The sequence below is a fragment of the Fomitopsis serialis genome (assembly GCF_022376445.1).
Source record: "Fomitopsis serialis strain Sig1Antser10 chromosome Unknown B0H18scaffold_71, whole genome shotgun sequence".
Lineage (NCBI taxonomy): Eukaryota > Fungi > Basidiomycota > Agaricomycetes > Polyporales > Fomitopsidaceae > Fomitopsis > Fomitopsis serialis.
The window spans coordinates 91,304-114,051 of record NW_025955031.1 but is presented as its reverse complement, the minus strand read 5'-3'; the positions used below and the strand labels follow the sequence as shown (position 1 = coordinate 114,051).

Below are 22,748 nucleotides of genomic sequence, written 5' to 3'. Positions count from 1 at the left end.
ACGGGTTTGTCCTCCAGCTAGCAGCACTGCCCGAGGCAAGAGGGGATGCCGGGTTCACGATAAGGCGTTGGGTCATGTATATCGAGGTAAGGTAAGTCAAAGGCAAGTTGCAAACATGGCAGTCAGGAGGGCGCCAGCCACGTCGGGACAGTCCGATTCGGATATCGCGCCACAATCGGGCGCTGCGGACGAAAAGGGTATGCACGGCGTACGCGCGGCACGGCGCACGTTCTATCGGAATATAACTCACTCACCAGGAGGTTCACGTCTTCTGGGTTCCCCTTTCGCTATGTTCCAGGTGCTAAGTATGTGATTGGCATTGCACAGCACAAATTCCGTCTAAGCACCCTACGCTTTGATGCCCAACACCCCGAGTCACTTCAAGTTGCGTGGCTCGGCGACGATCTTCTGCATGCGACAGGACCGACGGCAGACAGTATGCTACGACAAAATCCAAATGATATCGATCATGGCTCTGACCGCAGAGTCAGTTACTGTTTGAATGCTATCGGTGGCCCCGGCCAGTGGTCGGCTTAGACTAAGTTACTAGTACTATGCCACTGGAGCGCGTCTCGGGTGTTTTAGTGGTAGTACTATAGCTACCACAGCAGAGCGGTCACTGCAAGTCCGGCACAGATGTAACACCTCCCTTCATACCTCCTCACATCCAGGCTAACTTACTATCATGGTCAACAGAGTCGCCCATCTCCTACCCATCACCCCCGTTTCGCTCGTTATTTGATCCCACGGATGGCTCCTCACCGGGCCGTCCTCGTTCACGACATCTTGCTCGAAATATTCGACCATTTCCATTTACCACCGTCGACGAGCATTGACGACCAGAGAGATCGTCCGGCTCTTCTCAATACCGCGCTGACGTGCAAGAGGTTCCTGGATCCTGCATTGTCAATTTTGTGGCGAAGCATAGACGATTCCATCCCTCTTCTGGCTCTCTTCTCGTCCTTCCAGCCGGTCCCCCTCCCGGAACCCGAGCGGCGAAGTTCGTACTCGTATCACGCTACAGCCTATGTGAGTTTTCTATTTCTCCATGATGGCGAGATAGGTCCAGGGTCCCATATTGAATCATGAGGGTGGATGATTCTGGGATGATGTTGTCCGTTACAGGCTTTGTCTCAGAAATGATCCTGAATTTATCTCGCTGTATAACGCAGTATAATTCTAACACACCGTGTCTGACAGATGTTCTGTGGAGACCTGCATGAATATGAGTGGCGAAGGTTCCGTGTCTACGCTGGTCGTGTCCACGCATTCACGAATGCAGGACAGCTGAATATCAGCCCGTCGGTCTTCCGTGAGCTTCTTCATATGAATGGTGACCGCCCGTTATTTCCTGCGCTGGACGAATTTCGGGGGAACATTCAACTAGTGCACGCAACCCCCAATCACTACGACATCGACGACACGGAGTTGGTGTCGGTCACGTCCCCCGCCCTGCGTCGGCTCGAGATCAGGCTGCACGACACAACTGGTCAGCTGCAGCCGCCCTTCCCAGTGTATGACGTCCCACATATCCTCCTCGAGAAGCTAAGCTCGAAGCTTCCACGCCTCGAGTGCCTGCGCATATTTTGCCGGGGCATTGGCCCACATCTCCCCACCTCCCGCGTGCTGTCTGCCGCGTCGATGTCTGCCTTCACGGAGCTGACCACCGTCGATGTTCTACGATGTCGCTCTGCGTGCACTCCGGACCTCCTTCGTCATCTCGCAACACTGCCTACCTTAGTCAATCTCTCGGCTGAGATCGGTGAAACAGACGGCGGCACTTCGATCGTCTTCTCGGGTTTCCCCTCGCTCCGCAGGCTGCACGTCAAAGGCACGGTCGACAGGGTGCTCGCGCTCATTGCGACTGTCAATTCGCCGTACGTCCGGGCTGTCCAAGTACAACACGTGCCAGAGGACGTCGGCCCGTACTTTGAACAAGAGTGGTGCAAGATGATCGACGCAATCGCCTCCCGCTTCGAAAGCTCCCTGCGCGAAATCAACCTCGCGACCTCCTTCCAATTCTGCGAATCGACGCAGCAAGGCCGCAGTGGGTTGCGCTTCCTGCGCGTCGTGCGTCCGCTGCTCGCTCTGCTGGAGCTGGAAAGCGTCATTTTTTCCTGGGACATCGAGCGCACGCGCCTCGATATGCGTGACGAGGACGTACTCGAGATGGCCAACGCGTGGCCCAGGGTGAGGACGCTGGTGCTGCGTTTCGTGAACGGCTGGCAGCTCCCAGTGGAGACGCTTTCCCACTGGGCTCGGCTCTGTCCCTTACTCATTCGGCTCGTCTTGCCTGAACTCATGGATCGCGAGCACTCAACTGTTGAGTCATTCCCGGCGACGTCGCATGGGCTGCGCTATATTCAATTTGAATATGAGCCCCGTTCAGAACGCACGACGAGGATACTCGACCGGCTGTTTCCAAATCTGGACACAGCGGATAACCGGCCGAGCAGAAAACTGCTAAGATGGACGCAAGTTTGACAATTCCAGCAAGAACGACGGACTGCGAGATCCATGTGAACGGTTGTCCGTTGGTTGGGCCGTTGTATCACTTGCATGCCACATATGATGTCGGGGGCACAGACGGCGGTTCAAGCCCAGTGAAAACGCCGAAGTTTCAGAGCGATCCCTGTAGATTGTCCGGTGTCAAACCGCTGGTGTTCGACCAGAATCGACATCAAAAGTAAAATGAGACAAACATCGAACGATGTCGACTTCCATAGATCGTGGTCGACCTCGGTCCCATGATTCTGAGTCGTTCGCTCCCGACAGACAGAAGGCGCCTCTTATCGACGTAGCTATCGTAGCCAACGATTCTGGTAGATTGTCATAGAACTCATTCAAGGCCATGCTCCTCGAGCAGTATATAATCCCTTTGAATGGCGTATATTCAGCAATTCGTAGCAGTGTAACAATCTACATCACAGTATACTACTACTAGTACTAGTAGCATCAAGCCGCGAGCATCGAGTAGCATTGAGCAACGAGAACCTGCACCCCATTAGTCAATGTACTAGTTCGTGGCTCACTGTAGAATATGTGTCTTCGTAGACCATTCTATCGCGAGTCTGAGTCACCGAGCCTTTGCCTTGCCCTTTGCATTGGTGCACTGTTGGCAACATGCCGTGTTAAACTCAACTAGCATCGCCAATGAGAGACCTTGTATACATACCTTCAGCTTAGCCACGCAGTTTTCGCTCTTAGAGCCTACCAAGTCCGAGATGAGCAGCACATCTGTAACACAGGGTCCACACGCACCCGCTTGCGCACCCACCCCATGTCCACTCACACACACGCTCGCCCACCTGCTAGCTGGCCGGCTGGTCCGCCCGTCTGCCTACCCATTCGTCCGTCTGCCATCCCGCTTTGTTCCTCTTCCCTGCTCGCCCACTCCGAGTCGTGTACGTTTTCCCGCCTGCGTGTGCGCTTGGTGACCTTATCTGCGCGTGACGTCCGAATCGCCTGGATGTGGGTGCTCGCCCGCTCTACCGCCCGCCTGTTCGCCCGCCTGTGTGCGCCTTCGTCGGCCGTGGCTGCACGCTGGGCATTTGGCCAGCGTGCTCGTAGTTGCCACTGCGCAGCGATGAGCTAGCTTGCTCGTCCGCTCACCTATCCGCCCGCGCGTCTGCTCGCTCGCGTCCCGCTCGTCTGCTCGTCCACGGTAGTCCACCTATTCTGAATACTGACTCACCTACTCTTGTCTGCGCTCATGCGCGCAGCACCTGTTCCTCGGCCGTGTCTGCGTGCTGGGCATTCGCCCATCACGCTCGTGGTTGGGGTGCGCGTGGTGTTGGTCCATGCCAGTGCTCGCCCGCTTCTGCTACCGCTCGTCCAGTCGCCCGCTTGTCTGCCCGCCCATTCGCACGCCCGCCCCCGCCCCGCTGGCCTGCCCGTCCGTCCGCTCACCTGCTTGATTGCTGTGCGTTTGTCCAGCGCGTTCGTAATCGACGCGTACTGCCGTCCGCCCGCCTTCTCGCTTGTCCGCTTGTCCGTCCGCCCACCGCCCGCTCATCGGCCGTGCCTCCACTCATCGGCCGTGCGCTGCACGTTGCGGCGTCCTGTTACTGCGAATAGCGAGCTGGCTCTCGTGTGCGCACGCTCACCCTCACTTGTCCCTACTTGTCCTCGCCAGCCGCCCGCCCTCCCCCGCAGTCCGCTCGTCGTCCACGCCCGCTGTCCGTTCGTCGCTGCGCCCCAGACCCGCAGTGTCTTCATCAAATGCGTTGCGCGGGGCCTTTACCGTGCGTGTCCATCTTCCGCGTATGCGTTGTGTTGCTGCGTCTGTGGCCGTGTGCAAGTCACCCTGGTGGAGGGAGACGGGGGCATCCCTTTCATCGGCATCTTCAAGGTCTTCGCCACGGGTGTGCTTTGCACGCGGAAATCAAGCGGGAGCCCTTAGTGTAGGGTCCGGAGGTGGGATGTGCCCTGCTCGAATGTCAGAATCACGCTGTGAAATGTGCCGGTACTGTACCAAGTCGCTCGTGTTCGCCAGCAGTCGTTCTTCTATTCGCGCACCCACACAGGAAGTGCTCTTCTTGACTTGGATTGGTAAGTTGCAATGCGGGAGCTGCTGCAGATAGTGCTGAAGTCGACATGGGAGGCGAAGAAGACGAGGAGGATAGTACAAGACGGTAGACGACACGGAGACGCACGTCGCGCTCGCAAGAACTCCGTCAAAGTCTTAGATCACGTGCTACGGTGGATGTGCCGATGCAGTGTGGCTGGTAATGCAAACGTGTTTGCATTACTGTCCTACACCCGCAACTTGAAGCTACCTCGACTTTTAGCCTGATAGACTCAGTTTTATACATCTTGAGCACACCCTTGAATATTTCAAGGTCAACCGGAGGGCGGGGACATGCTGTTTGCATGCCTGAAAACGAGCGACTGGTTTCGCCCGCCAAAATTGGCGCGGCGAAATAGGCGCCGAAAACGCACCTTACGATTTTTCCAGGGCTGCAGAAAGCAGGTAGCTCCTCTTGCGTCTGTGAGAATAGTAAGGTGACATGTAGCAACATCATGCGATTTTTTCTGGGTGAAATGATCCTACGTGCAATAAGGAAAACGGTCGTTTGCATACTGTACCAAATTGCATTACCATTGGGTCAGCCACAGTATAGCTACTATCATTATGTGTTGTCCATTCCTCGCGCACTTTATCTCTGATATAGGTTTCTACATAGATATCATACCTACTAAAATCAGTATATGATGTGCTCATGAGGGAAGATTGAGGCATACACGGAGGATAATCGACTTTCGTTCGGGGGAGTAAGTACATGCTTATGTAACTTACTGCCATATACGGAATAGCCCGATGAGGCTGCGGTGCGCGGTAGGTTCGATCTACAAGTGCGTGTGAGTGCACGGGCAGCACAACCACAACGAAGTGTGATATTTGGAGACAAACGATAGCAAACGATAGCAAGGGAATGTGCATCGAACACTTCCAGCCGGAACACGCACAGAGCAGTCGTCCACCAGTGTGGGAATCGATCCCGCGTCTAAAGTGCGCGCGCGTCGACAGCAATCGACAGCATTAGTGAGGTAAGCGACACAATCTACACGGACCGCTCTCAAAATTCGGCGTTTTCACTGGGGTTCAAGTTTTGCTTTGTTTGACACAGTCCCATATGTCATCACATCTCGGATTGTTTTGCCAGCCTCCGTTAGATGTCTTGTTGAAGCGTACACTGTAGTCAGAAACGAAGCCCGGTATTACACTCTGAATGGGTCATAATTAGTGGCTTCACTCACACTTCGCAAACAGAGCGATGCAGCGACGCGGTGACAACGTATGCTCTCTATGACGTCCCTGGAGCTAGTTTCTTCAAATTTTCGATACCATCTTCTTCGAGCCTCATCCCCATCCACTCCGACATGGCTGCTGCGCCCAGCTTCTTCTCGTAGAAATCGATTGAGGGCTGGTTCCACTGGCAGACGCAAGATTGTCACTTTCTGTAATTCACTACGCGCATTGCGCCACTTACCTTGAGCACAGACCAGTCCATACGCGCACAATTCTGCACATAGGCATCAAGTTATGATCTCTCTTCAACGGCACAGCAAACTCGACGTTACCTTCTCCTGCGCGACTTTGGCCAATTCTGCGAAAAGTGCCTTTCCTACGCCCTTTCCACGATAACTTTCATCGACAAACAGGTCCTCGAGCTGCATCTCCAGTCAGCAATCAGTGTATGGCTCAGCACGAAGTACTCACGTAAAGACCCGGTCTGCCGGTCCACGTCGAATAGTTGAAGAAGTACATCGCCATTCCTATCGCCGTTTCTGGCGACTCCGGCGTTCCCGCAAACGCTAGAAGCGTGTGCGCATAGGGTGTATCGAACAGATTTTTTCGCAACTGTTGTGAATTCAGTCTCCCAAATTACCCGATGAGAGACCTTTCGCGGGGTACTCACGAGCTCCGGAGTGGCTTTGACAGAGTCAGACGCCTTCTCGTATGTTGCCTACGGAGCTCCTAAGTCATGAGTCCGTGCACCATAGCAGTAGACCCTTACGAGTGCGATGATCAGCTGCAAGATGCTGTCCTGTTCGAGCGTGAGGTCATACAATGATCATGGCGCAGCAGGCGGGAAATCACCTACCACATCCTCAATCGTGGCTTTCCGGATAAAGTACGACATTGGGAGACAATGTCAGGCAGGAGTTGCGTGTATGAGAGATTCAAAGAGAAGGTAAGTACGTAGAGGCTTTATATTTGCAGCGGCCCGCTTGCCGAGTCACTTGTGTGACCAATGGAAACGCTTCATCGAGAGGTGCACCGCATGGAGGCCCAGTCCGACCTTGTTGCGGACGGGTACCTAAATAAACCTTAGTAATTGACACCGCACACAAGCAGAGGGTATCACGAGTCTCGAGATGACCAGCGGACTGGCTGCGAACATTGACCACGAAAGCCGAACTTGCAAACATGCCTAATCGAGAACACCAGTCGCATCACGGACTTTGCCGAACATGCTTCAGGAGCGTGCGCACGACCGTGGCCACGCGCAACGACCAACTCTCGACATCCGCCATACTCACCTTTCCCTCTGCGCAGGTCCTGCTTTCATGAAAGCCATAGCTGTATGCGCACTGCTTGCAGGGCTGACGGGCGCCGTGGATGTCTACTTGCATCCAGCGAGTACGGTAGTCTCGAGTCGCAGTGCGTCGCAAGCAGGTGCCGCGCTCTCGCGCCATCTCGGGCTTGAGTACCACGAGGCCCTGGGAGATGACCTGGAGTTGACAGAAAGCTTGGGAAGGCAAGAGGCATTCGTTGGGAAGGGACCCGGGAGTGCTCTGCTGGTCGGTGTCAACGAAGAAGACGCAAAAGGTGAGTCGCCTAGCCCGCAGCAAGTCGACCGTGTGTTGACGGCCCTCCAGCTGCCATCCCAGCTTCGTATGAGGAATCATTTTCTCTGTCCTCGGACTTCTCTGCAACATCTCTCTCGACTCTCATTCCCACGTATCTTGACCGCGCTCGGCATACCTACTCCAACATATTCGCACCCGAAACGCTACCCGAGAAGACACCCCGCATAATCGACATCTTCTCTGTTCCCTCTTCCGCATCACAAACATTCCTGTCACAGATGACCACTCTCGTCGACTTTGTGGAGTCTGACGACATTCCTACCGACAAGTTCGCGGCCGTCCTGCTTACGGGCCTCTCCGAGCTTGCTACAGAGCATGGCCGCCAGAGTGAGCAGTACAAGCTCGCCGCCGAGACCATCCGAGGCTTCCTCTCCAGTGTAACGGAGAAACGCGACCTCAAGCTTGCTGTGGTCACCCTTCCTTCCACAGTATCGCAGGCGAAGAGACAGGTCAGCTCTGCGCTTCAGCCACCGCAGACACCTTTCCCTCCCCCAAAGCCTGGCCCCGCTGAGCCTATCGACGCGATTGCCACGTGCTATTCAACGGCTGAGACGTGCGGTAACTCGACCAGCTCATGCAGCGGGCACGGACAATGCGTGCAGGCAAGCAAGCAGGGGCGCACGTGCTACGTCTGCGCCTGTTCGGCAACCAAGGATACGAAGGGCCAAACAGAGGATTGGGCTGGGAGTGCATGCGAGCGCAAGGATGTCAGCGGGTGAGCTAATCGTGTCCGGCAAAGCAATTGCGTCGCTGACGGTACTCGTTAGACCGTTTGTATTGCTTTCTGGGACAGTGATTGCCCTAATCTTGCTCGTTGGCGGATCAGTCGCGTTGCTCACTGCCATTGGCGAGCAGGAGCTGCCGAGCACGTTGACAGGTGGTGTCGTACCGACAAGAAAGGATTAGTCGCAGTAACTCGCAATTTCATTTATTCAGTCGATTTGCCCGCTTTTCGCACAGCTCTGACCGGCGGCATCGGAACTGCATTCAAACGGCTTCAAGACATGTGTGGCTTTCGCAAAAGCTTGGTTGGTCGGGCTCCGCTGCTACAGTACGCCTTATTACGACTCCCACCAAGCAACGATGCTCGTTTGCCGTCGGAACGACCGGAAGGTGTCAGATAATTGGCGGTTTTGCGAGTATCTTGCTACGCCGAGGTCAAAAAGCGTCTGACAGTGAAATGGTCGACAAGAGATGCCTCCTGGCGCTTCATCATTACGGTGTGTCTGACTACTTTGGATTCGAGTCTGATATTACTTGTACAAGTCATGTACTTGACATGTACCTATGCGGCATAGGGAGACCGGAGCGGGACTCAGCGCTGCCTCGACTATGTAGTACGCAGCTGCGCAGCTAGAGGCCTGTGCGGGCGCTGATGCCGACATCCCATACCCAACGTAAGTACTCGCCGTGTTTTATGCGCGGCCAGTCTCGGGTACGTGGTTCACAATTGCTGATGGGCCCTTCCGCTGAGCATCCCAGAACGGTAGCAGATGCTAGCCTATGTCGTAGAATCTGGGTCATTCAACGCGCAGCTCATACTGCGTGGTGTGGTCCCACCCGCTTTTCGCTGTACTGCCGTGCTGTTGATCGTATTCGACCACTGTACATAAGTACAGACCATAGCAGTCGGAACACAGGACAAATGTTGCTCACAGCCACGCAGGCGCTTAACATTTGTTCGCTGCCTTGGTCACGCTCAGGGATCCCCGGTACAGCCATTCGCGTCTCTGTACGACAGATGCGTACTAACCGACGTCTCATGTTGTCAGCCACGCTCCCGAACTACATTGCGCGGTCCCGCCTGGGTCTCGCGTAACCCACTACTCACTGCCGTCTCGCAATGTGTTCATCCGAAGTCTGATGGCAACCGATTGAATTGCTCGGGTAGTCTTCACGTATATAAGTGAGCTCTGCAGGAGGACCACGCCCGCCCGTCCTTTTCCATAGCCACGCTTTCTCCTAGCCTTGGGTCATGACAGGAGCATTGCGGACGAGCGCTTTCCTACTTTTGGCATTGTTGGCGGTGGGCACGGGTGCTCTGTCCACGAAACATAGACCTCTCGGAAGGAACTTCGTCAAGAGAAGCGAAATACAACTGGACGCAGCAATTGTGGATCGCAATGGGACCGAATTGCCGCCTCTCAACACGACATACTACTTTGATCAGTTGATCGACCACACCAATCCCAGCCTTGGGACGTTCAAACAGCGATATTGGCACACATGGGAGTTCTATGAAACTGGTAAGCACTTTTCGAGACTCAGTGAATCATCGCTGAAGAAGGAGGCATAGGCGGGCCAATTATTCTGACCACACCCGGAGAAGGGAACGCAGAGGGTGTGTGTCCTTGTTCGTACCAATCGAAGGGTCTGTGTTGAACGCATTCCGTCATAGGCTACGAAAGCTCTCTGGTGAATTCCACGATCAATGGGATGATCGCCCAGGAATTGAATGGATCAACAATCGTTCTGGAGCACCGATTCTATGGCTATTCGAACCCATATGATAACCTTTCCGTCGAGAGCCTGCAGTATCACACGATCCAGCAAGCGATTGACGACTTCGAGTACTTCGCATACAATGTGAAACTGCCGATGCCTGGTGGCGACCATGTTACACCGGACGAGGCACCGTGGATTCTCATTGGGGGGAGTTATGCCGGCGCGTTAACCAGCTTCACCAAAGTCAAGTGGGTGACCTTGCACTCTTCCTTTGGATATCTGATGCCAATCGCTCTCATCCCTGTAGTAAACCTGACCTGTTCTACGCTGCATGGTCCTCATCGGGGTCGTGGAGAGTATTGTGTACGTTATCTGGCTGCATTCTCCTCTCGGTCCTGTTGATGAGGATCTTAGTAACTACTGGGGCTACTTCGATATCATTCGACAGCATATGCCACAAAACTGCTCCGCTGACGTACAGGCGGTAATCGGGCATATCGATTCTGTATTCACATCTGGGAACGACACTGCCATCAACGAGATCAAGGGTCTTTTCGACATGAATCTTACACACCTCGATGACTTTGCGAGTGCATGTGCGTGTTGTTCCCCTCTCGGTTTCAAGAATGCGTTAGCGAACTAGAGGAACGTCTGACGACACAGTGCAAAACCCACTCTCCGAGTGGCAAGGTCTCCAACCCTCGTCTAACCTGTCGGACTCTCTATTCTTCCCCTTTTGTGACGCGTTGGAAGTCAAGGACAATCAGACTGCACCGTCGAGGGATGGGGTCTTGAGAATGCATTGGCGCATGGGTGGGATTTGGAAAGAGACATACTATCCTTACTGTAAGTTCACTTGTTCATCCTTCGCGAAACATCGTTAAGTGGAGGTGTTCTCGCAGATTGCAGTGATCAAGACGCTGAGTCAGTTCAGGTTCAGGTGCTCATATCATAAACGCATTAGCTGACATTCCCGTTGCAGAACGTGTTTGGGGACATACAATGCAAGCGACCCGTATACACTGGTCTTACTGTCAACAACGCGGATCGATCATGGTACTGGATCGTGTACGTTGTTGCCCAGCCATGATTACTACCGTTGACAAGGCAGTGCACTGACAACCTTGACAGTTGCAACCAAATGGGCTTCTATCAAACGCAGCGCCTGATGGCGAGCCGACTCTTGTTTCTCGTTTGATCCAGCCAAGTTACGGGAGGTTAGTCACGTATACTTAGTGACCACACGAGGGATCTAACCAGGCATGCTCTCAGCGCCAATGCATGCTATGTTCCCGGAGGCGTTCAGCTCTCCACCAACGCCAAGGTGAACGAGACGAATGCGGCGTATCAAGGATGGTTCGTCAAGGCTGATCGCCTGTTCTTCGCGAATGGAGAGAGTGAGTAGAAGTCTGACTATACGGCGAGCCTGTCGCTTATACAAGCCTGTTCAGAGGACCCATGGCGCGACGCGACTATCTCCGCTGACGGGACGAACTTCCAGAGCACTAGCACGCGGCCTATCGCCATCGGTGATGGCTACCATTGCTCGGATTTGGACGCCGCGAATGGAGAAGTCGATTCGACAATCGCCGCTGTTCAAGCTCAGGGCTTAGCTGCGATGAAGAGCTGGCTGGAGACATGGGAGCCCCCAACCCGTCGATAAGTCCTACGAGACGTACTCCCTTGTAGCACCGGTGATCACTATTTTGGACTTGATATTTGCGATGGTGAAAGGGCGTTCGTTCGTTCATCGAGACGTCTTCTTACGGTCTCTCTTTGAGTATTACGGTAGAACATTATATAATAGATCATTATATGCAACTTATACGGTACAGTAGCTAGGACCGTGACGTGACGTGTATCGATCAATTGTTACGCGTCACGCATCACGAATCGAGGGCCAGTATCCGCATTTGAAGTCCATGTTCACCAAATGTTCACCGCAGTCTCTCGGATCCTGCTATTTATCACTTGGTGCTCTGTGCTACTCTGGACTGCTTGAGTGAAGCTTGAGGGGCTATGTCTTGGGAGCATGTCGCGAACTAGCGCTAAGCGTGAGACGCATATGTTCGAACAGACACAACTTCACGAAGCCGCAGGTGTACTACGCCGAACAGAACCCACTAACATTGGAGGCCAATTCTGACACATGAGGAGTTCATAGAAAATTTCGCTAGTTCGGGATCTCTCGGTACGCAATATCGCTGTTACCATGATGATTATGTCGTCGTCGGCGTGGCCGTGTCGCTTCTTTGAAGTAACATCCGAAGTACTCATACGGAGGTCTGCCACTGGTCTGCTCTTCATCGACTTCTGACTCACCGGAGGCGTTTTTAGTGACCCGATAGTGCCCTACCCTTTCGCTAATGGAGGTATGCGGGCTCCCTTCGCGCGCCCGTGTGATATACCCGCACATCCTCAATCAGAGACCCTTACACATCCAGCATCTTGCCTGGCCTTCAATATCGCTGTGAGTCTGTCTCGTATTGTCTGCACGATGGCGCTGCTGTTCTACTACATGAAGTCCACCAATGACCATGGGGTTAATACAACGAGAGCGACGTACGATGGTCCATTTCTTATCAATGAAGGCCAACCGCCTTGATATGAATGGAGATAGTGAGTTCAATTCACATACAATATGCACCGGACTCATCACCTTTGGAGTCTCCTGTAGTTGCAAATTACTGGCGGCAGCCTGCAGGAAGCAAGGGTTCCCACTGACAGGGAGCGGCTTACCTGACTGTCGCGAACATCATGTCAACACGAACCCGCCTCTGGTGCAAGATTGGTCTGACTACATCAGCATAAGCCTGTCGGGAATGCCAGTCCAGGAGTGGTGCTTCAAAATCGAGTCCATGATCCCGAAATGCCCGTCTACTTGCATCCCGATGAACGCCGCCATTTGGTGATGAGCGGCGGGTTCTCCTTACTTACCATTACAGGTGCTCTTCATGCGCCGGGAGTGCAGACTATCGAAGTGGATGTTGAACGGGACGCTCCAGTCAACGTCTGATTGGCACGGACAGAACTCTGCGGTATCCGAATCTCTGCGAGTGTTACGCGCCTGTCCGCCGCTGCATTGGACTAATCCGCTACTTATCAGACGCGCTCATCGTCAATCCATGGACGTAACTGTGCTAATGAAGGTAAGCCGAAGCGCGATGACCAATGCAAACCGTTGAAGCTCAGGCTGTCTATTCTCCAGACATAGCGCAAGGGCATGCAGCACTACTGCAAAAGCCGACACCAACGACTCAACAGAAGACAACGGCTACTAAGTACTTGAGCAGGCTACTCACGAAGGATGTCAACGTAAGCCTAAGCATTGCGGGTCCTGTGTTCCGCTTCTCTCGGACTTACGATAGTCACTTAGCCGAGTGCTTGAAGTCGCTTTTTCAATTGGGTGATCTCCGAGGAAGCTACTGCACAGCACAGGCAACAAACATTCGTGAAGAGCACAACATGCGGGTGATGCCTACGATAGTGTCTGAGCACTAGGCAAGCTGTGCCGGACATATGCTGTCAGTGTATATGTACACTGCGCTGGACATGCAGAGTGGACACTCTAGCCTCTCGTGTCCATAATCGTGTCCATGAACTGTGACGCGTGACGTCTGGTGACTCTGGTCGGTCTCCTTTCATTGGCTCGCTTGTTCCACGTGATTTCATGTTGTCTTGCATAGGTCTTCTGCACCCACGCCTCAGCGGCCTCACCGACGTGCGGAGACGAATCCTGGTCCCGCGCATCTTCACATAGCGACACTGGGGCCAGATGACGCCCTGCAAAATCGATAGTGAGTATATCCCGCGGCCCTGAAACCCTGTGCTCACATCGCTTGACAATCAGCTGGACGGAAACGATAGCTGCTCGAATTTCAAGGCGACTCCTGGGCCTTCTGGCGCGCGATGCACTCTATTTCCACGGATCGGGTTCTCGTCTAGCCATATGGGAAACCGGATGACAGGTCTTAAGGAAAAGTCCAAGTCGTGCGCTTTCGGCCTGCGTATCGCTCGCCCAGTGTCATAAAGCGCGTCTTGCCCACGAGAACCAGGGTTTGCCCGTCCTCTTGTGTAGCCTTCAACATGGCTTCTCACCCTGCTATAAGCTCTGCCCTTGGCTCGGACTCACCACCAGACCAACTCCTCAACGAAAAGGAGACTGAGTTGAAGCTAGAGACAACATCGTACGAGCGTCCCGCGTCCGATATCAGCACATTCGAACTGTTCTCGTACCATGAACGCAATGCCGGACGCCTCGTGATCGATCCAGAGTATGCCTCCTGTCTCCTCTCGATTGGGTATCTGTTGCTGACGTTTGGCACCGTTTCAATCAGGGAAGCGAGACTAGAGTTTGGCGACGAAGTTGCGAAGAAGCTGAAGTTGTCAGAAGACGGAACCTTAGTCCTTTGGCCACAGCCAACAGATGATCCTGAAGACCCCCAAATGTGCGTCGGGATTCACAATCCATAACGTTCACACTGACGGAGGTCACAGTGGAGTACTGCACGCAAGAACTTCCAGCTACTGGTCATCACGTTAGCGGCTATCGTGCCGGATTTCGACTCCGGGATAGGTGTGTGGTATTTGTTCAAGGAGGCATTTCCATTCTGACGCGCCGCGACTATTGCAGGCGTGGCGGCTATCTATGGACTTGCCCGTCAATACGACACCACGACAGGACAAATCAATAACTTGACGTCCAAGTGAGGCTTCCCTCGTGCCCATCGTAGTCGCTCAGTTCTGATATCGCATCCTGCCGTAAAGCTGGAGCATCTTTCTACTCGGTATGTTTCGGTCGCTATCTGGAGAGCAGTTGCCTTATGACATCTCACTTAGCCTGGGGGACCATCTTTGCTGTCATGCTGATCCGTCGCTTTGGTCGACTGCCGGTACTTTTCTGGTCCCAGGTCTGTTCAGATGAAATAGCAATGGGAGTAGCCGAATTCATCGATATCCCATTAGGTACTAGCGCTTGGGTTTCTGGTAGGATGCACATTCGCTCCAAACTTAGCAACCTTCACCGGTAAGCAGATCAATAGTTCGGTTCATATGGATGCTCACAAATGTGCACATACAGCGATGCGCTGCTTGACGGCGTTCTTCGGGTACGTACTACGACTTTACTTGCTACACAGGTCAACCAATTCACTCGCACTTATCCTCAGAACGTGTCCGCAAGCATCTGTAAGTCAGCGCTTGTGATTGTCTGCAGATGCTTCACCGGGATCTGTCGTATCATCACAGGGTTTGTACGCTGTGACCGACATGTACCCCTTCCATCTGCAAGCACGTAAGGTAGATCCAGTCCCTTGTTCGATGTCCACAGCTGAGTCATGTCGCATACAGCTGAACATCTGGACCATGGGGTTCTTAGTATCACCGTTTCTATCGCCATTCCTGTTCGGCTTCTTATGTGCGCGTACGAGGTGAGTACCGTCGCGCAGTCCCATTGTGTTTGCTCATAACCTGTGACAGCTGGCGCTGGGCATACGGGATAGGTTCAATGTACAGTGCTATCGTTGTGTTCCTCATCGCGGTGTTCGGCGAAGAGACGTATGTATCCCGATCATGTGCTACCAAACCAGAGATGCTGATTTGTCCTATACTTAATGTTTCTGCGCATAGCATGTACGACCGCACGTTACGCAACCCATGCCCAATCCCGCGCCCGAAGTCGCGCCTACAGTGGAGAATAGAGACTCTCATCGGAGTCACAGGCGCTAAGATGGCGCGTTTCCGTGCGAGCTGGCGAGAAGCGGTGCTTGCGTGTGCAGATCTCATTTGGAGGCCGCACTTGCTTGGTGTTCTACTGATGGAGGTACGTGTTCTTTGCACAGGCATATCCAGTGTCAGGTACAGATCGATGTCTAGGGAATGTTATTCGGGTTCGCGAGTGTAGGACTGAATGTGCGTGATGTTCTTCTTTACGTCAATGCACTGGTGTCTTGATGCTGGTTCTTCTCATCGCTGTCAGACGACTATGGTAGTCTTTCTAGGTCTTCCCCCTCCTAATGGTTACGGGTTCAGCGAGATTGGGATTGCGGGCACGTATGGGACACCAATAGTGAGTTATGATTACTTCATGCGCAACGAAGGCCGTACCGCCGATCATGCAAATTTGCACTCATTTTTGTTTCTAGGTCGGTGTTCTAATCGGCGAGCTGCTAGGTCGATATTTCAACGACTGGGTAATGAATTTCTGCACTAGGCGCAACAAGGGCGTCTTCGAGGCTGAGATGCGACTCTGGTGCGTAACTAGTGCTGCTGTCTCTCTAGCCAGCAGTCAATGAATTTATCTCAGGACCATTTACGTCGCTATTCCCCTGTATATCTGTGGCTTCGTGACCATAGGCGCAGCCTTACAAGAGACGCTGAGCGTCGGGGCGTTGGTCATGGGATGGGGTATTGCCATGGTATCGAACATGATCTGCACCGTGGCAGTCTGTACGTCTTCCCTTGACTAGCTTCTTGCCTTCTACTGATCTATGACATCAAGATGCCTACTGCAATGACTGCTTCCCCACGCGACAGGTGAGAACGCCCGTCCCCGGTCATTCATTTCACTAACCGGACTCGCATGGCTATGACAGGGTGAGATATCGGCCCTGATCAACTTCGCGCGTACAATCGGGGGTTTCTCGGTCGCCTACTTCCAAGTCCCATGGGCGGAGAAGAACGGGGCGTTGCAAACCTTCGGCGTGGAAGCCGCGGTCGTGACTGGCCTCTTTATCTTGATTGTGCCTGCATTGCAGCTGAAAGGGTCCTACCTGAGGGTATGTCACACAACTTACCTTGGTTCACTTTTGTTCACTCACATCTTTGCCATCGGTACAGAGGAGGTTCTCGGTCATGTGAAGATTTTCTGGAAGTGTGTACTTGGACATCTCGGTCGTAACTACGTCCAATCTCCGTACCTCGTACATATATGATCCTCAGGCCAATCTCATGAACTGGGAAATGGGCGTCACGATAGATGCTGTAAGGCTACCAATGATTGAGTAGATCATCACATAAGGATATGATATGAACACTATGGGCTATGTAAGCCAGTGGGTCCGTCTTCCGAGATGACAATCGATGTGATCGAGACAAGTACCGTGACGACAGTAAAGAAGTGTGTATACGTAGGACGTGCTAGGTGTAAGGCTCGAGAGGTGGTGAAAGGGGAAGTGCTGGTGGGGCCAGGCTTCAGTCATCCTCTGAAGTAATCGCTGAACGCGTCCGGGTTGAGTTCGGGGCCCTCACGGGCTATGTAAGTACCCTCCGAACAAGTCAGACACAGGTGCGAGTTCTTCGCGGGCGAAGTATGCCACGAACGTGTCGGGTGTGGGTGTGGGCTCCTCGTGGACGGGGTGGTCTCCCCGCGTGATGGCGATGGTCCACGGACCACAGTCGCGTGTAGGCGCGTGGTCCTCACGGGTATTGTGGGCACTGGCATGGATTGTCTGCGGACTCAACCACGGCGTGCAGAACGTCACAGCATTCGTGGGAGAGCAGGGACTCGTATAGGTTGGCAGACCGAGCACAACGGTGTGCAGGTAGATTGACGTGAGTATCAGCAGTTGATACATGTCTTCGGGTGCGAAGTCCGATGAAGAACTGGACGGTGAGGGGAGGTCCAAGCCTCGTCTGTGGTTTATAAAGGAAGTTGTTTTGAGAATCCCGTGAGCCGCTGAACTATGAAGTCTGATAGCTGTCCGGGAAGTGAGTAGAGATTAGTTGAGGTGTATGATCCAAGACTCGGAGGCTGTCAACAGCTCAATGCTTTCGCAGCGGGACCTTTGGCGTGAACCACCGCCCCTAGCGCGCCGGCCACTTGTTATGGAGAGCTGTTTTTATAACGTGATTGCATTGAACTTACTGAATATAGTGACATGAATGAGTGGGTCGATGATTCCATTCTAATATCCGTGAGCCGGATGCCACATGGTCAGTGCCAGTGGAAGCACAGAAGACGGCGTGCTGGAGTCAACAGCATTGCGGTAGTAGCTGCGAGTGGCACGTAGAATTGTAGAGCTGATCTAGTATGGCCGGCGTGTCACTGGTATCAGCGACTTTCCAGCCTGAGTAGAAGCAATTAGCCTGAGCATATTGTTCTGAAGTGGTAAGACGGAGTTTGTGGTATATGATGACCTCACCTTCCTCTCGAGAAGAAACGCCAGCATGGACCGTGCACATAAACTGTGTAAATCCATTATCTGAGCCGCTATGTGCCCGAGTCAGCTGGCGGAAAGGAAAGGAGTTGGAAACGCTTATAATAGTCCCTAGACAGCCAGCGCCGCAGCCGAGTGGTTCAAGCTTCCACGCAGTCGCACAATGTGTTGGTAAGGGTGCGGCCGCGACTTCACTGAGACATTCAGCGACGTTGAGCACCGCATGGTGGGCCGCTGCGAGGATGGTCCAGTCGTACAGCCGGGATCGTGAAATTTCACAGTGGGTCCTGGCCCCCGGGGTCGTCGCCGTGCCACGCCGCGGCCACTGGTATGCAGTACCGGTGACCAATAGTTGCCAGTACGCCCGTTGTGAACTAAGACAGACATTAGTACATACAGATGATCGTCGTTGAACGTTAAAAGTTGAGCAAAGACAGAGCACGCATAAGTGAGAGCAATGTACTAGGAGTGTAGTTTTTATCATGAATTTTACGCCGCAATATTGTCACCGATGCGATCTCTGTGTGCCGGCCCGGGCCGCCGTGGCCAAAATGAGGCGAAATTATAATACAGCTTTCAAAGCTTCATCCTCCCGTGTATACCAGTACTCCCACTAGTAGGGAGCGGCCTATATGCAGTCCGTACGTCCATGAAACGAAGATAAGACATGGGAGCATAAGCTGACTTGTTTAACCTTCGTCCCGAGTCCCTCCCGCTCGACGACTCCGTTGAGCTTCAAGTTCTCAACTTCCGCTGACTGTCCGGAATAACGAGAGTCAGTCCTCATGTCCGCTGCACACCACCATAAACACAGCGCACGATATCCGTCAAACAGTTTCACTCTGGTCGGAGGCGTGGCCTCTCTGCCTACGGCAATTTCTCTACGTTCCTGACGACACCATTCTTAGTCACTTTCGACTTGGTCTGGTCCTCGGTGAATGACTTACCATGGCTATGGCATGATCACCGTGGGGGAGCGAACTGGCGCCAGCGATGAAGAGAAGGACGAACGTGAAGGAGAAGATCATCATGGTCGGTTACTGCTGTCGGCTGCTTCCAACCGGGTTTATATGTTGCTCATGTTGACGGCCCATCATAGCCATCCAGAAACAGCAGTCATCGTTGACAAGCTACGCAGAGTGATACTCAGACAACGTGACATGGTTGTTATCATGACAGTAGAATGTCCCACCTGTGCAATAACTCAAGTATGTAAAATTCTCGGGCCGACTCGCGGCAGCCTCGTCTAGATTGACTCCAGACTGAATAGGTTAGTACATGTTCGGTGGGCTCGATAGTAGAAGCGTCTTTCTCTCGATAGGCACGAGAACTAGCACCTGTCGTACCAACTTACAGGCAAACAGTCTTCGGGTGTATGAGCTAGACACGTTTGTCACGACGTCGAGCGGCGCCACATCACCGTAATAAACATGCACCGCTAAGTACAGTATCATCGCAACGTCGTCATGGCTGTATCTGTCATTCTGACACACCTCGCTGATGTTATGCAGGGCACAGGATATGCCTGGCAGCTTGAAGCGCATCAAGAACAGCAATGATGATGAGCCACTAATCTTGTTCCACTAAAACCCAGCGCTGCGGTCAAGGCAGTTCATGGCGAACCTCTGCGGAGGGTCCATGCTCGACTGGTCGCGATCTAGACGCTTCGTCATCTACGAGCAGAGCAATTCTTCTTGCTAACTAGCCCTCGAAGTGCACTGAGAACTTTCACGGCACTCACCATGTATCACCAGATATCACCCGAACGATTGATGCGAGTGTGCGAGCAGTCTAGCATGTGCATCGTAGTGGCCTGATCATATGGCCATGCACTCTGCATGCTACTCATGTCATGTATCGCATGCAGCTGCACCTGTAATCAGTGTTGTGCATGGCCTCGATACCAACCCTGGGAGGCCGTGCCCTCCATCGGTCCAGGTACGTCTTCCCCTGTGGGCTGTCTACGTTCCCGCATCAAGAGGACTTGTCTGATCGGCGGGCCGTTATGATCTGTTCCGCTCCGACGAATGCTTGCTATGTGCCTTGCAACGACCAACGATCACGTAGAGGCTGATACAGATTTATCTTGGGCTATACAGACCCTATATGAATGGCATGGCGTACTTTTCCGTATTGAACTTCAATGATCCGCGGGTAGTGTATCACCGAAGTAAGGGGTGTAGAGTATGGTGTACATTTTGTCACGCACGTTGTGTAGTGCGAGGCGCTGCGTTCACTTCGTAGAAATCATTTTCATACATCCTCGCAGCCCGTTGGATCTGGATCTGAATCCAACTCTGTTGCTCTTGCACCGTAGAAGTCGACCCTCGTCGTGAACAGGCCCCTGGAGGAGTCTGGATACCCTGTGTCGGTGTACGTGGTGAGCTCCGTATCGCTTTCCCGCGACAACCCGGTCTTGCGTATATCGAGTATGAACCGGGATATGAGGATCGTCATAGCACTGCAGGATCGTCAGACGCATTACACGGAGTAAGAATGTCAGGACTGACGGGACTATGAATGCTGCGCCGACATCAATCGACTAGCGACGTGATTCTCAGTTACGGACTGATATCAGCCTGCACTTAACACTCACCGCGACGTAATCCATGAACAGCTGGAGGCAATTGAGGCATAGCAGCACTCTGTGCACATAGTCAACACGAAGTAACAAGTCGCCAAGGGAAAGCGCACATGAAGTAGATCGCCCCTGTATGAATCGTTTGAGAGTGCCGTCGGATACATGACATCGTACGGTGACTGACCGTCTCTGAGAAGCACCCCCATCAGAGTTTGCTTCGACCCCTGGCACGGAGACCCAGACGCAGAGTCGTAGGATCTCCATATGGTGACCGATAACACCACCAAATCGGATGCGATGGCGAATATTCGTGTGACAAGCACACCTAAGACTGTGAGCGACTAGTATAGGGGAACAAAGTAGAATGTCACCTCTTATAGGTTGTGTTACGTGTGAGCCATTTCCGAGTTGTCATTGATTCACTTACTTGCGCTCAACAGAAACCGAAAGCTTGTTCACCGGGGTGCATACCGTCAGCCCCGGTATTATTTCCACCGCTAAGTATATGAGGCGACTACAAGCGAACTGTGCCCAAGGTAAATCACTTCGCATATGATCGTCATGGAGTCCACTCACGAGGTTGTATGCCACAGGAACCAAAGCGAAGGCCAAGGTTATGGCGGCGGCGAACCACCTACGAGGATTGACAACATAAACGCGTAGCGCCGACATAGCTAGGTTTCGACCAAGTCAGGACGGTATACCAACGTAGAAGTCAACCTACATACCCGCCCACTCTAGGTACGTCATAAGTTCCAGAGCGACGTACGACAGGGAAACGTCCCGGCAACTACAGCAACCGAGCAGATTCTGTCAATTCATGCACACCGGCGAGTCAACAATGCTATATATCACCTCTGATCGCGATTATTCAGTAGGGACGTCCGGCGATAAAGAGTGACAGGTACTCACTGCGTTCGTTGTCCATTGGTACATATCTAGCATGTTCGCCACAATAAGACCAATCATGATCAGACGATTTAAGCAGCATATGCCCGTTGACGTCGCCCTCCTTCCCCAAACAAACTGAGCCTCATCTTGCAACGTGATTGCGTACTCGTAGGTGAGAACAGCTCATGCCAGAATCAGGACGGAATACAAAACCCCAAGGCCTCAGCTGTTACTCACCGATGATTGCTGCTTGGGCGCAGTCGTACTGAAAACTAAGAGAGAGCTGTCAGCATGATTATACCCAAGATATCATGAACGAACGCTCACTTTTGCTGATACAAAGTGACAAGGTCTGCCGTAGCATACTGGGACATAGTGAGGGAGAGAAGACGTTGGTAAGAACCCCAGCATCCCGACGCATCTATGACACCTCGCTCGAGTGTGCGTGCAGAGACTGATCACGGCGACCGCGCCCCGGCTGCGGTGGGAGGAAGAAACCTCCGAAGGTCCATCGCATGACAAGACGACGCTCGGACGGTACCATCCCTACGACACACTTCGCGAGCTGTCAATTGCTGTCAATCTGTCAAATGGATGGCTTGATGAACAATCTCACCGTACGGGACCGGTCGATCCTCTGCTCTGCCCCGTGTGGCTGACTCATGGCGCAATCAAGGCTCGATGCTTCTCGCGTTGCGAAGCGCGGCGGACTGAGCGGGTGCGGGAGTAGGCAACAGGAGAGAGTCTACGCACACGACCTTGAGTTCGCTGTCAATGAACAGATAGATTCGTGTGAAGTATCACAAGATGTCCACTGCCGACAGCGCGCGGTCCGTTGGCCACAATCTGAGGTGGTTAAGGTGGCAGACAAACGCTCTCCGTGTTACTGCCCGGAGAGAACTAGTCTCCCGTAGGCAGACTCGAAACGCGACCTCTTTGTGTGGGGGAGGACAGTCTCATAGGAGAGAACCTTCAAACTGCCATCGTTCGGACTGGTTGACTCGGATTGATGTAGACAAGGTTGCGTCTTAAATGAAACGAATTCACTGCACCAGCCCGTTGCTGTACTAAGTAGACTCTCGCAAACGTGCCTGACGGCGTGCGGACGATAATGGCGGCTGCTGCGCCACTCGTGTCCACAGGGGGTAGCAGAGTGGCAGTGAAACGGTGTCCGTATGTATGTCCATGCTCCGCTAGCGAGATGGCTGGAGCATGTCGAACAGAATTTCTACGGTTTGATGGTAAACGACACCTTGGCGTCACAGGGAAGTTAAGGACTTACATGAGTATTTATAGCA

The 22,748-nt window shown here is 53.2% G+C and overlaps 7 protein-coding genes across 7 annotated transcripts; 4 read left to right on the top strand and 3 right to left on the bottom strand.

The window, feature by feature from the left end:
- Positions 1–1,376: 1,376 nt before the first annotated feature.
- B0H18DRAFT_1025390 (uncharacterized protein) lies at positions 1,377–2,860 on the top strand. Its single transcript, XM_048029757.1, has one exon. It carries the CDS (start codon positions 1,642–1,644, stop codon positions 2,482–2,484), a length of 843 nt encoding a protein of 280 aa, XP_047890026.1. The 5' UTR covers positions 1,377–1,641; the 3' UTR covers positions 2,485–2,860.
- Positions 2,861–5,807: 2,947 nt separating this feature from the next.
- On the bottom strand, positions 5,808–6,647 carry B0H18DRAFT_1122117 (acyl-CoA N-acyltransferase; the record flags this gene model as incomplete). The annotated part of the gene is made up of 7 exons (XM_048034455.1): positions 5,808–5,936; positions 5,994–6,026; positions 6,085–6,174; positions 6,224–6,364; positions 6,423–6,470; positions 6,522–6,551; positions 6,609–6,647. 7 exons carry the CDS (start codon positions 6,645–6,647, stop codon positions 5,808–5,810), a joined length of 510 nt encoding a protein of 169 aa, XP_047890025.1.
- A 427-nt stretch (positions 6,648–7,074) lies between these two features.
- B0H18DRAFT_881328 (uncharacterized protein) lies at positions 7,075–8,283 on the top strand (the record flags this gene model as incomplete). The annotated part of the gene is made up of 3 exons (XM_048040836.1): positions 7,075–7,336; positions 7,387–8,092; positions 8,145–8,283. 3 exons carry the CDS (start codon positions 7,075–7,077, stop codon positions 8,281–8,283), a joined length of 1,107 nt encoding a protein of 368 aa, XP_047890024.1.
- Positions 8,284–9,010: 727 nt separating this feature from the next.
- Positions 9,011–11,745, top strand: B0H18DRAFT_1025370 (peptidase S28). The gene is made up of 12 exons (XM_048029756.1): positions 9,011–9,089; positions 9,312–9,623; positions 9,674–9,718; positions 9,776–10,070; positions 10,130–10,178; positions 10,229–10,418; positions 10,486–10,668; positions 10,725–10,750; positions 10,805–10,888; positions 10,954–11,039; positions 11,095–11,219; positions 11,274–11,745. The coding sequence occupies exons 2-12, from the start codon at positions 9,353–9,355 to the stop codon at positions 11,483–11,485; spliced, it is 1,566 nt and encodes a 521-aa protein (XP_047890023.1). The 5' UTR covers positions 9,011–9,089; positions 9,312–9,352; the 3' UTR covers positions 11,486–11,745.
- A 2,163-nt stretch (positions 11,746–13,908) lies between these two features.
- On the top strand, positions 13,909–16,680 carry B0H18DRAFT_1122115 (MFS general substrate transporter; the record flags this gene model as incomplete). The annotated part of the gene is made up of 20 exons (XM_048034454.1): positions 13,909–14,096; positions 14,160–14,270; positions 14,325–14,398; positions 14,456–14,528; positions 14,590–14,609; positions 14,662–14,732; positions 14,788–14,848; positions 14,903–14,930; positions 14,991–15,009; positions 15,070–15,120; positions 15,172–15,251; positions 15,301–15,378; positions 15,451–15,643; positions 15,697–15,732; positions 15,800–15,889; positions 15,966–16,072; positions 16,127–16,269; positions 16,322–16,356; positions 16,416–16,598; positions 16,660–16,680. The coding sequence occupies 20 exons, from the start codon at positions 13,909–13,911 to the stop codon at positions 16,678–16,680; spliced, it is 1,662 nt and encodes a 553-aa protein (XP_047890022.1).
- Positions 16,681–16,869: 189 nt separating this feature from the next.
- Positions 16,870–17,776, bottom strand: B0H18DRAFT_1025351 (uncharacterized protein). Its single transcript, XM_048029755.1, has 2 exons — positions 17,687–17,776; positions 16,870–17,518 (listed from the first exon to the last, which is right to left on the bottom strand). Exon 2 carries the CDS (start codon positions 17,394–17,396, stop codon positions 17,067–17,069), a length of 330 nt encoding a protein of 109 aa, XP_047890021.1. The 5' UTR covers positions 17,397–17,518; positions 17,687–17,776; the 3' UTR covers positions 16,870–17,066.
- Positions 17,777–20,231: 2,455 nt separating this feature from the next.
- On the bottom strand, positions 20,232–21,824 carry B0H18DRAFT_957201 (uncharacterized protein; the record flags this gene model as incomplete). The annotated part of the gene is made up of 11 exons (XM_048042552.1): positions 20,232–20,439; positions 20,489–20,520; positions 20,575–20,595; positions 20,673–20,688; positions 20,744–20,884; positions 20,987–21,084; positions 21,136–21,193; positions 21,288–21,349; positions 21,472–21,632; positions 21,688–21,722; positions 21,778–21,824. The coding sequence occupies 11 exons, from the start codon at positions 21,822–21,824 to the stop codon at positions 20,232–20,234; spliced, it is 879 nt and encodes a 292-aa protein (XP_047890020.1).
- Between the last annotated feature and the right edge of the window lie 924 nt (positions 21,825–22,748).